This window comes from Anomaloglossus baeobatrachus, chromosome 4 (genome assembly GCF_048569485.1).
Source record: "Anomaloglossus baeobatrachus isolate aAnoBae1 chromosome 4, aAnoBae1.hap1, whole genome shotgun sequence".
In the NCBI taxonomy this organism is placed as follows: domain Eukaryota; kingdom Metazoa; phylum Chordata; class Amphibia; order Anura; family Aromobatidae; genus Anomaloglossus; species Anomaloglossus baeobatrachus.
Window position 1 is genome coordinate 565,867,565 of NC_134356.1, and position 16,332 is coordinate 565,883,896.

At 42.5% G+C, this 16,332-nt stretch overlaps 1 protein-coding gene across 3 annotated transcripts in view; it reads left to right on the plus strand.

Annotated features, from left to right (window-relative positions):
- LOC142304045 (gonadotropin-releasing hormone II receptor-like) overlaps positions 1 to 15,946 on the plus strand; it is a 159,190-nt gene extending 143,244 nt beyond the window's left edge. For all 3 annotated transcript variants that reach the window (XM_075346027.1, XM_075346029.1, XM_075346028.1), the window contains one exon: positions 9,597 to 15,946. In XM_075346027.1, coding sequence (XP_075202142.1) covers positions 9,597 to 10,000 — 404 coding nt within the window. In that variant the 3' untranslated portion in view covers positions 10,001 to 15,946. The remainder of the gene's footprint in view (positions 1 to 9,596) is intronic.
- Positions 15,947 to 16,332: the final 386 nt, after the last annotated feature.

The following is a 16,332-nucleotide window of genomic DNA, read 5'->3' on the forward strand; positions in this document are numbered from 1 at the left end:
AGGCAGATGCGCTCTGCAAATGTCTTGGCACTAGTGGGACTATAGCAAAGTCCAATAGCCACGTATAGGATGCCACTAGGTACACTGTGTGTTTGCTAGTATAATGGCTGAGTTTAAAAAACTTGGAGTGTGCAATGCAGGCAGATGTGCTCTGCTAATGTCTTTGCACTAGTGGGACTATAGCAAAGTCCAATAGCCACGTATAGGATGCCACTAGGTACACTGAGTGTTTGCTAGTAAAATTGCTTAGTTTAAAAAACTTGGAGTGTGCAATGCAGGCAGATGTGCTCTGCAAATGTCTTGGCCCTAGTGGGACTATAGCAAAGTCCAATAGCCACGTATAGGATGCCACTAGGTACACTGAGTGTGTGCTAGTATATTGGCTTCGTTATAATTAGTTGGAGTGTGCAACGCAGGCAGATGCGCTCTGCAAATGTCTTGGCACTAGTGGGACTATAGCAAAGTCCAATAGCCACGTATAGGATGCCACTAGGTACACTGAGTGTTTGCTAGTATAATGGCTTCGTTATAATTTGTTGTAGTGTGCAACGCAGGCAGATGCGCTCTGCAAATGTCTTGGCACTAGTGGGACTATAGCAAAGTCCAATAGCCACGTATAGGATGCCACTAGGTACACTGAGTGTGTGCTAGTATAATGGCTTCGTTATAATTAGTTGGAGTGTGCAACGCAGGCAGATGCGCTCTGCAAATGTCTTGGCACTAGTGGGACTATAGCAAAGTCCAATAGCCACGTATAGGATGCCACTAGGTACACTGAGTGTTTGCTAGTATAATGGCTTCGTTATAATTAGTTGGAGTGTGCAACGCAGGCAGATGCGCTCTGCAAATGTCTTGGCACTAGTGGGACTATAGCAAAGTCCAATAGCCACGTATAGGATGCCACTAGGTACACTGTGTGTTTGCTAGTATAATGGCTGAGTTTAAAAAACTTGGAGTGTGCAATGCAGGCAGATGTGCTCTGCTAATGTCTTTGCACTAGTGGGACTATAGCAAAGTCCAATAGCCACGTATAGGATGCCACTAGGTACACTGAGTGTTTGCTAGTAAAATTGCTTAGTTTAAAAAACTTGGAGTGTGCAATGCAGGCAGATGTGCTCTGCAAATGTCTTGGCCCTAGTGGGACTATAGCAAAGTCCAATAGCCACGTATAGGATGCCACTAGGTACACTGAGTGTGTGCTAGTATAATGGCTTCGTTATAATTAGTTGGAGTGTGCAACGCAGGCAGATGCGCTCTGCAAATGTCTTGGCACTAGTGGGACTATAGCAAAGTCCAATAGCCACGTATAGGATGCCACTAGGTACACTGAGTGTTTGCTAGTATAATGGCTTCGTTATAATTTGTTGTAGTGTGCAACGCAGGCAGATGCGCTCTGCAAATGTCTTGGCACTAGTGGGACTATAGCAAAGTCCAATAGCCACGTATAGGATGCCACTAGGTACACTGAGTGTGTGCTAGTATAATGGCTTCGTTATAATTAGTTGGAGTGTGCAACGCAGGCAGATGCGCTCTGCAAATGTCTTGGCACTAGTGGGACTATAGCAAAGTCCAATAGCCACGTATAGGATGCCACTAGGTACACTGAGTGTTTGCTAGTATAATGGCTTCGTTATAATTTGTTGGAGTGTGCAACGCAGGCAGATGCGCTCTGCAAATGTCTTGGCACTAGTGGGACTATAGCAAAGTCCAATAGCCACGTATAGGATGCCACTAGGTACACTGAGTGTTTGCTAGTATAATGGCTGAGTTTAAAAAACTTGGAGTGTGCAATGCAGGCAGATGTGCTCTGCTAATGTCTTTGCACTAGTGGGACTATAGCAAAGTCCAATAGCCACGTATAGGATGCCACTAGGTACACTGAGTGTTTGCTAGTATAATGGCTTCGTTATAATTTGTTGGAGTGTGCAACGCAGGCAGATGCGCTCTGCAAATGTCTTGGCACTAGTGGGACTATAGCAAAGTCCAAGAGCCACGTATAGGATGCCACTAGGTACACTGAGTGTTTGCTAGTATAATGGCTGAGTTTAAAAAACTTGGAGTGTGCAATGCAGGCAGATGTGCTCTGCTAATGTCTTTGCACTAGTGGGACTATAGCAAAGTCCAATAGCCACTTATAGGATGCCACTAGGTACACTGAGTGTTTGCTAGTAAAATTGCTTAGTTTAAAAAACTTGGAGTGTGCAATGCAGGCAGATGTGCTCTGCAAATGTCTTGGCCCTAGTGGGACTATAGCAAAGTCCAATAGCCACGTATAGGATGCCACTAGGTACACTGAGTGTGTGCTAGTATAATGGCTTCGTTATAATTAGTTGGAGTGTGCAACGCAGGCAGATGCGCTCTGCAAATGTCTTGGCACTAGTGGGACTATAGCAAAGTCCAATAGCCACGTATAGGATGCCACTAGGTACACTGAGTGTTTGCTAGTATAATGGCTTCGTTATAATTAGTTGGAGTGTGCAACGCAGGCAGATGCGCTCTGCAAATGTCTTGGCACTAGTGGGACTATAGCAAAGTCCAATAGCCACGTATAGGATGCCACTAGGTACACTGTGTGTTTGCTAGTATAATGGCTGAGTTTAAAAAACTTGGAGTGTGCAATGCAGGCAGATGTGCTCTGCTAATGTCTTTGCACTAGTGGGACTATAGCAAAGTCCAATAGCCACGTATAGGATGCCACTAGGTACACTGAGTGTTTGCTAGTAAAATTGCTTAGTTTAAAAAACTTGGAGTGTGCAATGCAGGCAGATGTGCTCTGCAAATGTCTTGGCCCTAGTGGGACTATAGCAAAGTCCAATAGCCACGTATAGGATGCCACTAGGTACACTGAGTGTGTGCTAGTATAATGGCTTCGTTATAATTAGTTGGAGTGTGCAACGCAGGCAGATGCGCTCTGCAAATGTCTTGGCACTAGTGGGACTATAGCAAAGTCCAATAGCCACGTATAGGATGCCACTAGGTACACTGAGTGTTTGCTAGTATAATGGCTTCGTTATAATTTGTTGTAGTGTGCAACGCAGGCAGATGCGCTCTGCAAATGTCTTGGCACTAGTGGGACTATAGCAAAGTCCAATAGCCACGTATAGGATGCCACTAGGTACACTGAGTGTTTGCTAGTATAATGGCTTCGTTATAATTAGTTGGAGTGTGCAACGCAGGCAGATGCGCTCTGCAAATGTCTTGGCACTAGTGGGACTATAGCAAAGTCCAATAGCCACGTATAGGATGCCACTAGGTACACTGTGTGTTTGCTAGTATAATGGCTGAGTTTAAAAAACTTGGAGTGTGCAATGCAGGCAGATGTGCTCTGCTAATGTCTTTGCACTAGTGGGACTATAGCAAAGTCCAATAGCCACGTATAGGATGCCACTAGGTACACTGAGTGTTTGCTAGTAAAATTGCTTAGTTTAAAAAACTTGGAGTGTGCAATGCAGGCAGATGTGCTCTGCAAATGTCTTGGCACTAGTGGGACTATAGCAAAGTCCAATAGCCACGTATAGGATGCCACTAGGTACACTGAGTGTTTGCTAGTATAATGGCTTCGTTATAATTTGTTGGAGTGTGCAACGCAGGCAGATGCGCTCTGCAAATGTCTTGGCCCTAGTGGGACTATAGCAAAGTCCAATAGCCACGTATAGGATGCCACTAGGTACAGAGTGTTTGCTAGTATAATGGCTGAGTTTAAAAAACTTGGAGTGTGCAATGCAGGCAGATGTGCTCTGCTAATGTCTTTGCACTAGTGGGACTATAGCAAAGTCCAATAGCCACGTATAGGATGCCACTAGGTACACTGAGTGTTTGCTAGTAAAATTGCTTAGTTTAAAAAACTTGGAGTGTGCAATGCAGGCAGATGTGCTCTGCAAATGTCTTTGCACTAGTGGGACTATAGCAAAGTCCAATAGCCACAGATAGGATGCCACTAGGTACACTGAGTGTTTGCTAGTATAATGGCTTAGTTAGAATGAGTTGGAGTGTGCAGAGGACAAGAGGGTACAGTGGCAGGATTGTGGTGCTCTGGGTAGAGGAATGGAAGCCTGCCTTTCTATTCCCTCCTAATGGTGAAATGCAGGGAGGAAATCCCTGACCTGGGCTACACAGACGCTGTTGCTGTTTGCAGGACCTGTCACCTATGGCTCTCTGACCCTGCCGGTACGAGCCCTTAAAAGGACTGCTAGAATGTGCTCTCCCTAAGCTGTCTAACGCTGTGTATGCAGCGCATACAGCTGTATCGGCGATAGGACAAAGGACGGAACTGCGACAGTGATGTCTGACACCAAAGACGCAGAAGGCAGATAATGGCGATCGTGAAGAAAATGTCCGGTTTTATAATGCAGGGACATGTGACATGCAGATCCTATCACACATGCCGTTGCTTCTCTGCCTCAAAGTCCACTTAGGTGTGTGTGTGTCTGTGATTGGCTGACATGCTGGCCAGCCCCACAAGACGCGCGCGCTTAGGGAAGGAAGACAAGAAAAAAAAAAAAAAAAATGGCGATCGCCATTATAGAAACAGCAGTGATCTGAAGGCGCTGTTCACGCACACTATACACTGAAATGTGATAATAGTTTGATTCACAGAGTGACTTACACTATTACAGCAGAAACCAAGCTAAGATTTAGCTGTTTTTTGGCTGCTAGAACCGTTCTCGAACGTTTCTAGAACTATCGAGCTTTTGCAAAAAGCTCGAGTTCTAGTTCGATCTAGAACATGCCCCAAAATCACTCGAGCCTAGAACTGGAGAACCACGAACCACGAACCGCGCTCAACTCTAGTCCCCACCCCCTTTAGTGGGCCTCTCCATCCATACATCAGGAAGTACCTATCTATCATATGTTCCTTCCACTATCTTGATACTGCGCACACCTGTGATCCTGGCCTCAGTTAATTCCTTTTAAAATATTTGAACTGCTTCATTTACATTTACTCTTGGTAGTGCTTCCAGATCCACCACATGTCGGCCATAACTGACACTAAGTCGGTGCCTCCTCAGTGAGGAGGCACCAAGAAGCATCAGTGAAGGCCATAATCCAGTGGCTCAAAAGGCAAGGAAAAGGGTCAATGAGAGCCGGCATGCAGTGAGTTAAAAGCAAGAAAAACCAATTGCCGGGTTTCACAGACCCATTTTGGTGCCTCTTCAACCATCGCTCTGAATGCCTCATTGGACCTTGGTGGTGCCTTGTCACCCATTATGTGCCTCTTAGGCGGTACCAGAAATACAGGAACCAAATAAAAACATGGAGTGAAACCTGTGCTGTTCTTCATCATGAAATCCACCGAAATCTTTGGTGGTACCACCTCACACATCAAATGTCTTCGTGATCCTAGTGTTGCCTTTATAAGAGGGCTATTATTCATCATATAGCATATATCCTTTTTATGAGGATTTTAAAAAGCTTTTGAAATTTGCACCAAAGGGAATAATTGTCCTGTAATAGCAAAATAAGATTCATCCATTGTGCTCCCTGTATCTCCTCAGCAGTGCTCTGGTAGTCTGCTCTGCTGTAAATTAAAAGGGCTGTCCACTATTAGATCCCTTTTTTCAGGGTTTCTAATATTTCTAATGAAAAATAATCATACTTACCTCCTGAGGGGGTTCCATGTCAAGCTGTATGTACACCACAATCTCACAACATTTTTATGTCACGTGAGCACTGTAGCATACCTGCATCCACTGTTAGGCTCCAGCAGTAGGAGCATTGTCTGTCGGTAGGTAGATTTGTTTTTTATTTCACTAGACATTAAGAGGGATATTAAGAGAGGTTGTCCAGGAGCGGAGAACCTTTTTAACTGTATGAGAGGATATCCTGACTGTTTCAGTAATCCATTGGTCTTGGTAGTGACACACCCCAGGGCCTGTGGGATACTCGGTTCCGGACGTTGAATCACGGGGACGTGTCACGAATGGCCGGTGCCCGGTTCCGTGGTCCTGGTGGTCGCTTGAAAATGATAAATGAAAATAAAATTTAAAAAAAATCTTTCGTGACGCAACTTGTGGTATGCGGCTATATGAGGAAGCCGCCACTGTGTAGTCTCTCACAGCTGGGGTTGTTGATATTTAGCAACTTGGATGTTATGGCCCTCCGCAAGTAGAGCTAAGCCACAGGGAAGAATGATGATGGTTGTAGTATAGTGAAAGTTGGTGATGCAGAGGTGCGTGAAGAATTCAGACGACACAGGGATTGCGGTTCAACTTGTTCTTTACTCACTAGTTCTGTGGTACTGCTACCCGCCTGGTGCTGGTCTCTGCCAATGTGGGTCTCAGCTGATCCTGTGTTCCTATGATCCTGATGCTGGTATTATGACCTGGTGAGCTCTTCCTCCATGCACCCTTCTGTAATTGGTGGGTTCCTGTGGCCTATAGTGTTTTGGGGTCCCCTCCTGGTCTCACAGTCCTGGCCCATATGGCAGTCAGCTTGAACCTCTCAATGGGTTGGACCTCTGTCCCAGTTCCCAGTTTCCCTCTTTGCTGTGCCCCGGACTCTAAAGTTGGTGAGAAACCTTGATGATCCCCTCACCTGGCAGATTTAACAGGTGAGCCTAAAGAGTCCTCCTGAACTAGGGCTCTGCACCCTGCCTGTGCTCGGTCCTGTGAGTACTGACACTGTACTCTCCCCGGCGACCGTACTCCTTTAGCCCACCGATGTCACGCCTTGTGTTTCTCACTGGACCTGAGTCTCCTCACACCCTCCCTGACTCAACGTCAACTCCTGACTCACTTTTAAATCTTTATGTCAACTGTCCAGACTAGCCCATATCCTCCCGGGTTTCTGACTAGCAGGAATGGATAAGCTCTGACCAATAGGTGGCCATACATCAGATCTGTCTCTAGCCTGTTACCCAGTCTGGAAAAAGGGCAAAGAAATGCGTGTGTTTTGAATGGTGTTATTTGGTGTTTACCGACACTGATCTCCCAGGAACCCTGGATAAGTACTGCACCTATAACTGGATACAGTACACTGTGGCACCTGACGCCTCAGGGGCGCCACAGTAGTTACTTGCACATATTTGGCCAATGGCTGCTGAGGCCAGAGATTAAGTGCAACAGACAGTTGAGGTGATGAACAAGGAGGTCATTCTTACCAGGTTGTTCAGGGTTCCTTTAGTACTAATTTTCAAAAGTTGTAGAAAAACCCTTTAATATGATACACCAAACTAAAACAATTACTGACAGTTTGACTGGAACAACAGGTACTCGACAGGATACAATGAGGCCATCAGTGAAGGTATAGGAAGGGTAAGACGGCCAAAGTTTTACTTTTAGCTACCATTACTTGTATTTTGTGGTTGAAGAAAGTTCGTGGACATTGCTGTGGCTAACAAAATGGGTGTGGTATCCAAATGTAGAGTGGCTTTTAAATAGGCGTGGTCTCTAAACACAGACAGGGAACCTGTTGTTAGAGGGAACCAATCTCCAGGATTTTCATATATAACCTAAAGCCAGTGCTATACTGACACTATCAGGCTGATTCTATACATACCTTTAGTTGTCAGCTCGGAAGTTTAGATTTTTAAATCCAAGAAAGTAAAGGGGGTATTCATAGTTATCACCTCCCCCTGTTTGTATAATACATATTCTAATTCTATCGATTTGATTTGCAGGACCTGTACTGAGGTCATACCCATGTGACCAGAAGGGGTGGGGCATCAGCCAACAAAGATGGTCCCAGGAAGCAACATTTTTCTGTTGGCTGAGGCCCCATCCCTTCTGGTCACATGGGTATGACCTCAGCACAGATCCTGCTAGTGAAAAAGTAAATAGAGTGTATAATACTTATACTAATTCTAACAGGGGAAGGGGATAACTATGAATACCCCCTCCCCCACTATATCTGATCCTCAGCTGCTGTCACTCAAGAAGCTGCTGATTTTATAAACTTTACTTTCTAGGATTTCAAAACCTAAACATCAGAGCTGACCACTACAGGTATGTATTGAATCAGCCTGATAGTGCCAGTATAGCACTGGCTTTAGGTTATATACGAAAATCCTGGTGATTGGTTCAAATTTAAAAATTTGTATCCTACCACTAGAGATGAGACTAATTGGCATGTAACTGCAGGTACGCAAATCGCATACACGTGGACATGTGACCGCCTATCCACATGGGGAAACCCAGGGATCATTACATTGTAAACAATATAGTCATAGAGTGACTGCAGACTTTTTATCTTAGCTTGGACAACCCCTGTAATGATTTAGAGAATCCATTTGTATTTGTTTTGTGTCTGTATTGAGTCATAAAGTGTCTTATAGGTCACCACTTTGCAAATTTTGACTGCAAATAGACCAAATTCTGATGTACTGTTATGTGTCCTTATGTGCTATTGAGCTGACATCAGTGCCATCATCAGCAGGAGCCAGCTTTAATATATGCTCAAAAAACTGCATGAACTGTGTGAATTATTAGGCTAGTTTCACACTTGCGTTGTACGGCATCCGTCGCATTGCGTTGTGTGACGGATGTAACGGATGCATTGTATATAGTGGCACATTTAAAGCGACGGATCCTGCAAAACAACGGAATCTGTTGTAGCTTTTTTTTCAGCAATTTACTCAACTGAGCATGCATGGTTGTGTAAAGACGGATACGTCACAGGAATCTGTCAAATGACGGATTCCGCCGAATTCCGCCACCATAGGTTTCCATTATAAAAATGATGGATGCCGACGGAATCCAGCACATTGTGGGTTTTTTTTACGCTCTGGGAAGCGCAGAAAAACGCTACATGCTGCGTTCTTTCTGCCCGTTGGCTGCAACGCAGCATCGGCCGGCGGATGCAACGCAGGGCCATCAGCCGCAATGCGTCGTCCATACAAGTCTGTGGGAAGCAGCGGAATCCGTTAACGGATTCCACTGTTTTCCAAAACAGCAGATTGCGACTGAAGGAAAAAAAGACAGGTGTGAAACTAGCCTTAGAGATAACTCAATTCTTAGATAGTTAACCCCTTTGATGCTGCAGTCAATACAGGATCAAGGGTAGATGATTAACCACAGGAAGATGTACATATCACAGCCTCATATAGGTTCTCTAGTGAGATTGAAAATATTATTTAGAAGTTTAAAAAGTTTAGTTAAAAAAAAGCATATAAATGTTTTAAAAGTGTTTAAATATGTATAATATTGATTATTAATGCATTATTAATTATTGATGCAATCATTACAAGCCATATAATAATGTTAACACATAGTGATTGGGTATATTTAAAATATTTGGTGTCATTGAGAAATACACTTCTTCCTGCCAAAAAAAACTAATTCCTAAAAACCTAAACAGCTACATTGTCACAAAAGTACAAATGGTATTGCTGAATGTAGTAATGCATGAACAAAAAGAATCCAAGCTTCTCAAAGCCAAAAATGATAAGGCTTATTCCTTACTGGGTTAATATATTACCATCTAAATGCTGACTATTAGTAATAATTAGACAATTTTCTTCCTTTTTTGCCCTGTTTAACACAATGATCTTTTAGCATCTTGCAATATTGGTCAAATGTATTTGTCCGTAGTGGAGTCCCTATGGATGATTTAGTCAGTGAACTGCAAACATCTCATAATTTATGTGTTTCTATTGACAGAGCTAGCAAGAAGTAAAAATGACCTCATCTCCAAAGCACGTCTGAAAACACTGAAGATGACATTAGTGATTGTGGTCTCATTCATGGTCTGCTGGACTCCTTATTATCTATTAGGAATATGGTACTGGTTTCAGCCAGAAATGATCCACCTTACCCCTGAGTACGTTCATCATAGCTTGTTCCTTTTTGGCCTTCTTCACACTTGCACAGATCCTGTTGTATATGGATTGTACACTCCATCCTTCAAAGAAGACGTCCGCAACTGGCTCAGAAGAGTTGGTGGTCTGGTGTCGAGAAGGGCAAAGAACAGCAAGCAACTAGGCGACTCTGAGATGACCATCAAAGATTTCACCTCTATGGATGGGCCAACATCTACTGGAACAACACTGCAGTCGATATTTTGAAGCCTACCTTATGCCATCTCTAAAGGAGTTAATACACAAAATTAAATCCAGCAGACAGCTGACAGTTGGTTCTTATGGGCAACCTAAGGATGTTTTGGTCTCCAAAATGTAAAAGTCCAGTGCATCTCCTATATATCTAAAGTATATACCATTTTTGCATCTCTTTAATAGACATGTGAGTGAAATACACCCAAACCAGACAGAACTACGGTATCTGTGGAGAGCTGCATTTTGTGTTGTTATTAGACTTAACTCTCTGAGAGTCCCATTAGCGTAATTATTGGAAGCCATTTAGACAATTCTGGTGCAGAACATTTCTCTAGATGCGCTTCTATATATACCTCTGACCTTTCCAACTTTCCCTTCAACTTTTATTTACACTATTGGTGCATATAACTTTGTTTTTTTATTTTCCATACATAAAGAGAAAACTTACCGCACACTACGATATCCCACAAACATGTGGCTCGATTGATCTGTACATATATGTTCTATAGTGCACAGATAGCAACCTCTATTACAGAAGAGCTTTCCACATTCAGCTAGCAGTGCACAACATCATACCCAAACTATACTGTAAACAGAGTTAATTAATAAATCCACAACACAATAGTCAGGAAAACAACAACTTCAAACCGATCAAAATGTATGAGGATAACAACTCGCACACTACAAATGCACAATTATAGGAATGATACATTCACCTGAGAAATATTCTTTATTTTCCCCATGGTTAATCTAAAAGGAGCCTGTAATATCTAAAAACACTATTTACTTGCTGATATAGGGTTAATCTGCAGGTAAACAGCATTAAAATCCAAACTGGCAGCCTAACAGGAAGTGTGGCTACAGGGAGAAAATGAAGTTATATTCTACCTGTAGCCACTCCTTGCAAGTCCTCGGGGTGGTTACAGTCACTGCTCTCTATACAGTGCGTGAGCTGTAATCACTTCCTGACGCTTTGATTGACAGCCTGCTCTGCAGTTTCTGTGTGCAGCCGGTCTCAGTCTGCCGCCAGTGTGTGTGTGCTGTAAATAAAAATGTTGGGGTGTGATTTTAGCGCATCACTGTGAGTCAGAGGTGACTGTAACCACTGGCTGTGCTATCCCGATGACTGGAATCAAGCACTATCTCCATATTAGGGGCAGCACGGTGGCTCAGTGGTTAGCACTGCAGTCTTGCAGCGCTGGGGTCCTCGGTTCAAATCTCACCAAGGACACCATCTCCAAGGAGTTTGTATGTTCTCCCCGTGTTTGCGTGGGTTTCCTCCGGGTACTCCGGCTTCCTCCCACTCTCCAAAGATACACAGATAGGGACTCTAGATTGTGAGCCCCAATGGGGACAGTGTTGCCAATGTATGTAAAGCGCTGTGGAATCAATAGCGCTATATAAATGAATAAAATTATTATAATTATTATCTGCAGAGAAATAACATTTTTGGACAGGACAGGTTTCCGTTAATCATACTGAAATGTAACAATAATTGGTTGTCTATCTGGCATACTGTAGGATATCTTGTACTTTTAATCGAGGTTTTATACACAGAGTTTTTTGGAGAAATGGTGCATTTATTGCCAAAAATGCTGCGGCCAGATGCTGACTGTTTTTCAAACTCACAAAATACCCAACACGTGTGCCCATGACCTTAGACTTTATTCACACATCAGTATTTTAGATTAGAATTTAATCAGTATTTTTTTATGACAAAAGCAGGAGTGTCTCCAAAACACAATCTTTAATTAGGCCGGAGTCACATTTGCGAGAGACTCGCACGAGTCTCGCATTGCATCACCCGACACGGCTACACACTCTCCTGAGAGGAGCAGGTCGGCTGCATGTATTTCCATGCAGCTGAGATGCTCCTGTCCGGAGAGTATCAGGACGTGCCGGGTGATGTGATGCGATGACCAACATTTGTGGGTTCTCTGTGGTGGTGATGTAAAGGTGGCTGCCCTCTTACTTGGTCTCCAGAGTGGATACACAAAACACTGCTGCTTTCTGTTTGGAAGAGTTGTGTAAGAGAATATCACTACAATGCCTCTCCGACATTCACTACAGCCAGGGATCACGTGGATCTGATGATTGTCATGGTAGCACAGGGTCATGTGATGACTACTATAGCTCACATGACTCAGGTAATGTAACCAGCAGCTGCGTACTGCAGGTTACAGGAGATGAGCATTTCTCCTGATTTGAGTGGTACTTCTCTGATTGAGAGAAAAGAATGAGTGATCAGACTGCTCATCCTTATAGCCCCCTAGGGGTACTAGTAAAATAAAAAAAAAAAGTATAAAAAAAGTTTTGAAAAATTAAAAAAAAAATTAAAAAAGCTAAAAGTTCAAATCACCCCCCTTTCACCCCACTGAAAATTAAAGGGTTAAAAAATAAAAATATATACACACATTTGGTATTGACGCTTTCAGAAATGCCCGATCTATCAAAATAAAAAATCAATTAATCTGCTCAGTACACGGCGTAGCAGCAAAAATGTTACAAACGCCAAAATTACGTTTTTTTGGACGCTGCAAATTTTATGTAAAATGCGATAACAGTCAATCAAAACGTATCATCTGCAAAAATGGTACCGTTAAAAATGTCAGCTCGAGATGCAAAAAATAAGCCATCACTGAGCTATAGATCCTGAAAAATGAGAACGCTGTGGGTTGTGGAAAATGGCGCAAAACGTGCGCCACTTTCTTGGACAAACTGTTTTTTTTTAACCCCATAGATAAAATTAAACCTATACATGTTTGGTGTCTACAAACTCACACCAGCCTCAGGCATCATACCCACACATCAGTTTTACCATACAGGGAACACAGTGAATAAAATATCTCAAAAACAATCGTGCAATCGCACTTTTTTTGCAATTTTTCCGCATTTGGAATTTGTTTGCCATTTTCCAGTACACTATATGGTAAATCTAATGGTTTTATTTAAAAGTACAACTTGTTCCACAAAAAACAAGCCCTCACATGGCTATATTGGCGGAAAAATAAGAAAGTTACAGCTCTCGGAAGAAGGGTGGCGAAAAAAAAGGTGCAAAATCGGCCGGTCGTGAAGGGGTTAAAGATGAATTTATTACATTCGCATCTAGACTATTCTCTACCAAACTATGCAGTAGTGAGTGACGAGCAAAGTGATAGATTGCACCAAGATATTGTGGCTATGGAGAAAAAATATCAGGGAAAATGGAATCCATCATTGGTCGCAGATTATTGTTGGACAATTGTAAGAGGTGATCCGATGCAACAGAGCAAGATACAAACAAAAAAGAATTATCACTGAGTGAGGAGCAAATTTTGGCGTGTAATTTCTGTAACTTTATAATTCACATACAGTAGTGTTTAGACAAGTTTTAGTGATTTGAATTGTTGCTAAGTTTCCTCTAAGTAAATATAAAATATTAATTTAGAAGATTATTTGCAAAGATAATAACATTTCAAAATACTGAAACTTTTATTCATTAATTAATTAATGTAAGGCTATGTGCGCACGTTGTATAGTGTCCCTGCAGAGATTTCTGCAGCGATTTGAACAGCACACGTGCGCTTCAAATCGCTGCAGAAACAGTCCGTAATGAAAAAAAAAAAAGCCGATTCCATGCGCTCTGAGTGCAGCCCCTCCCATAGACAGAGCGGAGGCTGCATGCAGAGTGCAGGAAAGAAGTGACATGTTACTTCTTAGAACGCGCACTTCAGGCAGCAGCCGAAGCGCTGCGCTCTAATACACCACGTGCGCACGGCTCCTGCACAATCTCCATAGATGCAGATCGCAGCGTAACTGCATGCAATTACGCAACGTGCGCACATAGCCTAACAGTAAAAGGAACATTTTTTGATATCATAGAAACAAAAGCAAACTACAAATTCTCATTGACAGATTTCAATTCAGGGGGTCAAAATCATTAAGAGATGGCTGAATCCACGTCTAAACCTGACAACGTTTGAAAATATGTAGAACAGTGTAATCTGAGCAATTAAAGGGGATTCTATTTAGAATTTTTAATCCCATTGATGACATCCATATGCACAGTGCAAATCAGAAGTGAGCGTATGGAGTGGGCTCATGGGGTGAGGTTTCCCCAAACTCGGCAGGTACAGCCAGGACCTGCCTCTAAAGGGGGTTTTACACGCAACAACATCGCTAACGAGATTTCGTTGGGGGTCACGGAATTCATGACGCACATCCGGCCTCGTTAGCGACATCGGTGCGTGTGAAACGCAGGAACGACCGTTAACGATCAAAAATACTCACTATATCGTTGATCGTTGACACGTCGTTCTTTTTCCGATTATCGTTGCTGTTGCAGGACACAGGTTGTTCGTCGTTCCTGCGGTAGCACACATCGCTATGTGTGACACCGCAGGAATGAGGAACATCACCGTACCTGCGACCACCCGCAATGAGGAAGGAAGGAGGTGGGTGGGATGTTCCGCCCGCTCATCTCTGCCCCTCCGCTTCTATTGGGCGGCCGCTTAGTGACGCCGCTGTGACTCCCAACAAACCTCCCCCTTAGATGTCGCTGTGTGTAAAGTGCCCTTAACAATCACAGATAGAGTGGAGATCGACCCACAGATGTTAACCTGTTAAATCCTTTTTTCAAACTTTAACAGCAAGATTTAACATGCACCAGCATTTTTAGTGCCCATTGGTGTGCCCATGACATGATCATGTAGGTCGCCGATGGGTTGCTATGATGTAGGGGATCTACTGAAGACCTCTGTGCTTGTCATATTGGCGCTCCTTTGAAACCTACCTGTGGCCGGGCTAATAAGGAGAATGACTTTCACTATATACAACAATGCTGTGGAATTGCTGAATATAGCACAAGTGATCAGACGACTGAAGCTTCAAGTACCCTAAGGGGACTATGGAGAACAGTGAAAACTAAAAAAAATATATGTTTTAAAAAAAAAATAAAAAAAACATAACTTAAAATCACCCCTCTTTTGCATCATTAAAACTAAAGATAAAAAAAATACAAATTTGTGGTATCGCCGAGTTCAGAAAACTCCTATCAAAATATAAAAATGATTAACACTATCAATAAACACACAAAATTAAGTTTCTTTGATCTCTGCAATATCACAAAAAATGCTTTAACAAGCGATCAAACCAGCATATCTATCCCAAAATGGTATAAATAAAAACATTGTCTTGCCCCGCGAAAATAAGAAATCAAAAGGCTCCATTGGCTGAAACGTGAAAGCGTTACGGGCCTTGGAAAATGGGAAAATAATGACGCAACTCCCAATTTTTTTATTTTTTTTTGACATGTCAATTGTTTTTGCCATTTGGGTTTTGCACTGCAAAGCTGAGTTTTTGACCAAAGTTCTGCAACAAAAAGGCTGCAGTTTGAACTGCAAAGTGCGGACAAGAAACCCAACTTCCCATAGACTTTGCTTGAAAAGCAGAACACATCCATTTTGGCATTAAACGCTGCAGTTGAAAAAGCAGCAAAAAAGCAGGTAAAAAGCAGGTAAAAAGCAACGTGCGGACATAGCCTTAGACTCATTAAGTGCTGGTGTAATTACAAGTACAATACAACTATCTGAATAAGACCTTTTGGTCAGTACAAACCAATTCTTGAATATCCTGGCCAAGGAGTATTTTAATGTAAGAACCTGGGACACTTACCGGCTTCTATTGTATCTGTAGATGTCACTCATATATGTAATATATGTATGGGATATCCCACTTTAGATGCATGAAATGTCACTTTATTATCTACACACATTTTCAGAAAAGTGATGCCAGTTGATATTTTATAGCTGATATTTTTATACAGATAATGTGCACGGTGCGAGCACATACAAGAGCACAATCAGGGATATTAAATAGGTTTGTCATATACCATATATTCAATAAAAAAAAGTGTAACAATGTATTTCTCCTCATGTTGCTTATCGTATATATGTGTTTGGTTTTGGTTACTATTTTTGGGAAATTGCTTCTTTATCTTATATTCATTGTGATATAACAATAAACATTGAAAATAAAGATTTTATTTGAAATTTAGCACCAAAACAATTTGTAATGTGCACACATTTCTGTTTAGTATTGGTGTTAATGGAGGACAAGGTTTACATTAGTTCCTCCCTCCTATTTCTTACCTCTGGGATCTTCCGTGTATTCCCAAAAATAAGCCCTAACAGGAATTTTCTGCCTTTTTGGAGTAAGGCTTAAATATAAACCCTACCCCAAAAATAAGCCCTAGTCGCTAGTGATGGGCGAACCCCCCGATGTTCGTGTTCGGGAGACTCGGACGAACTTTTTGTAAAGTTCAAGTTCGGGTTCTGAGATAACACAAATTTGCGTCCGAGCCCCGA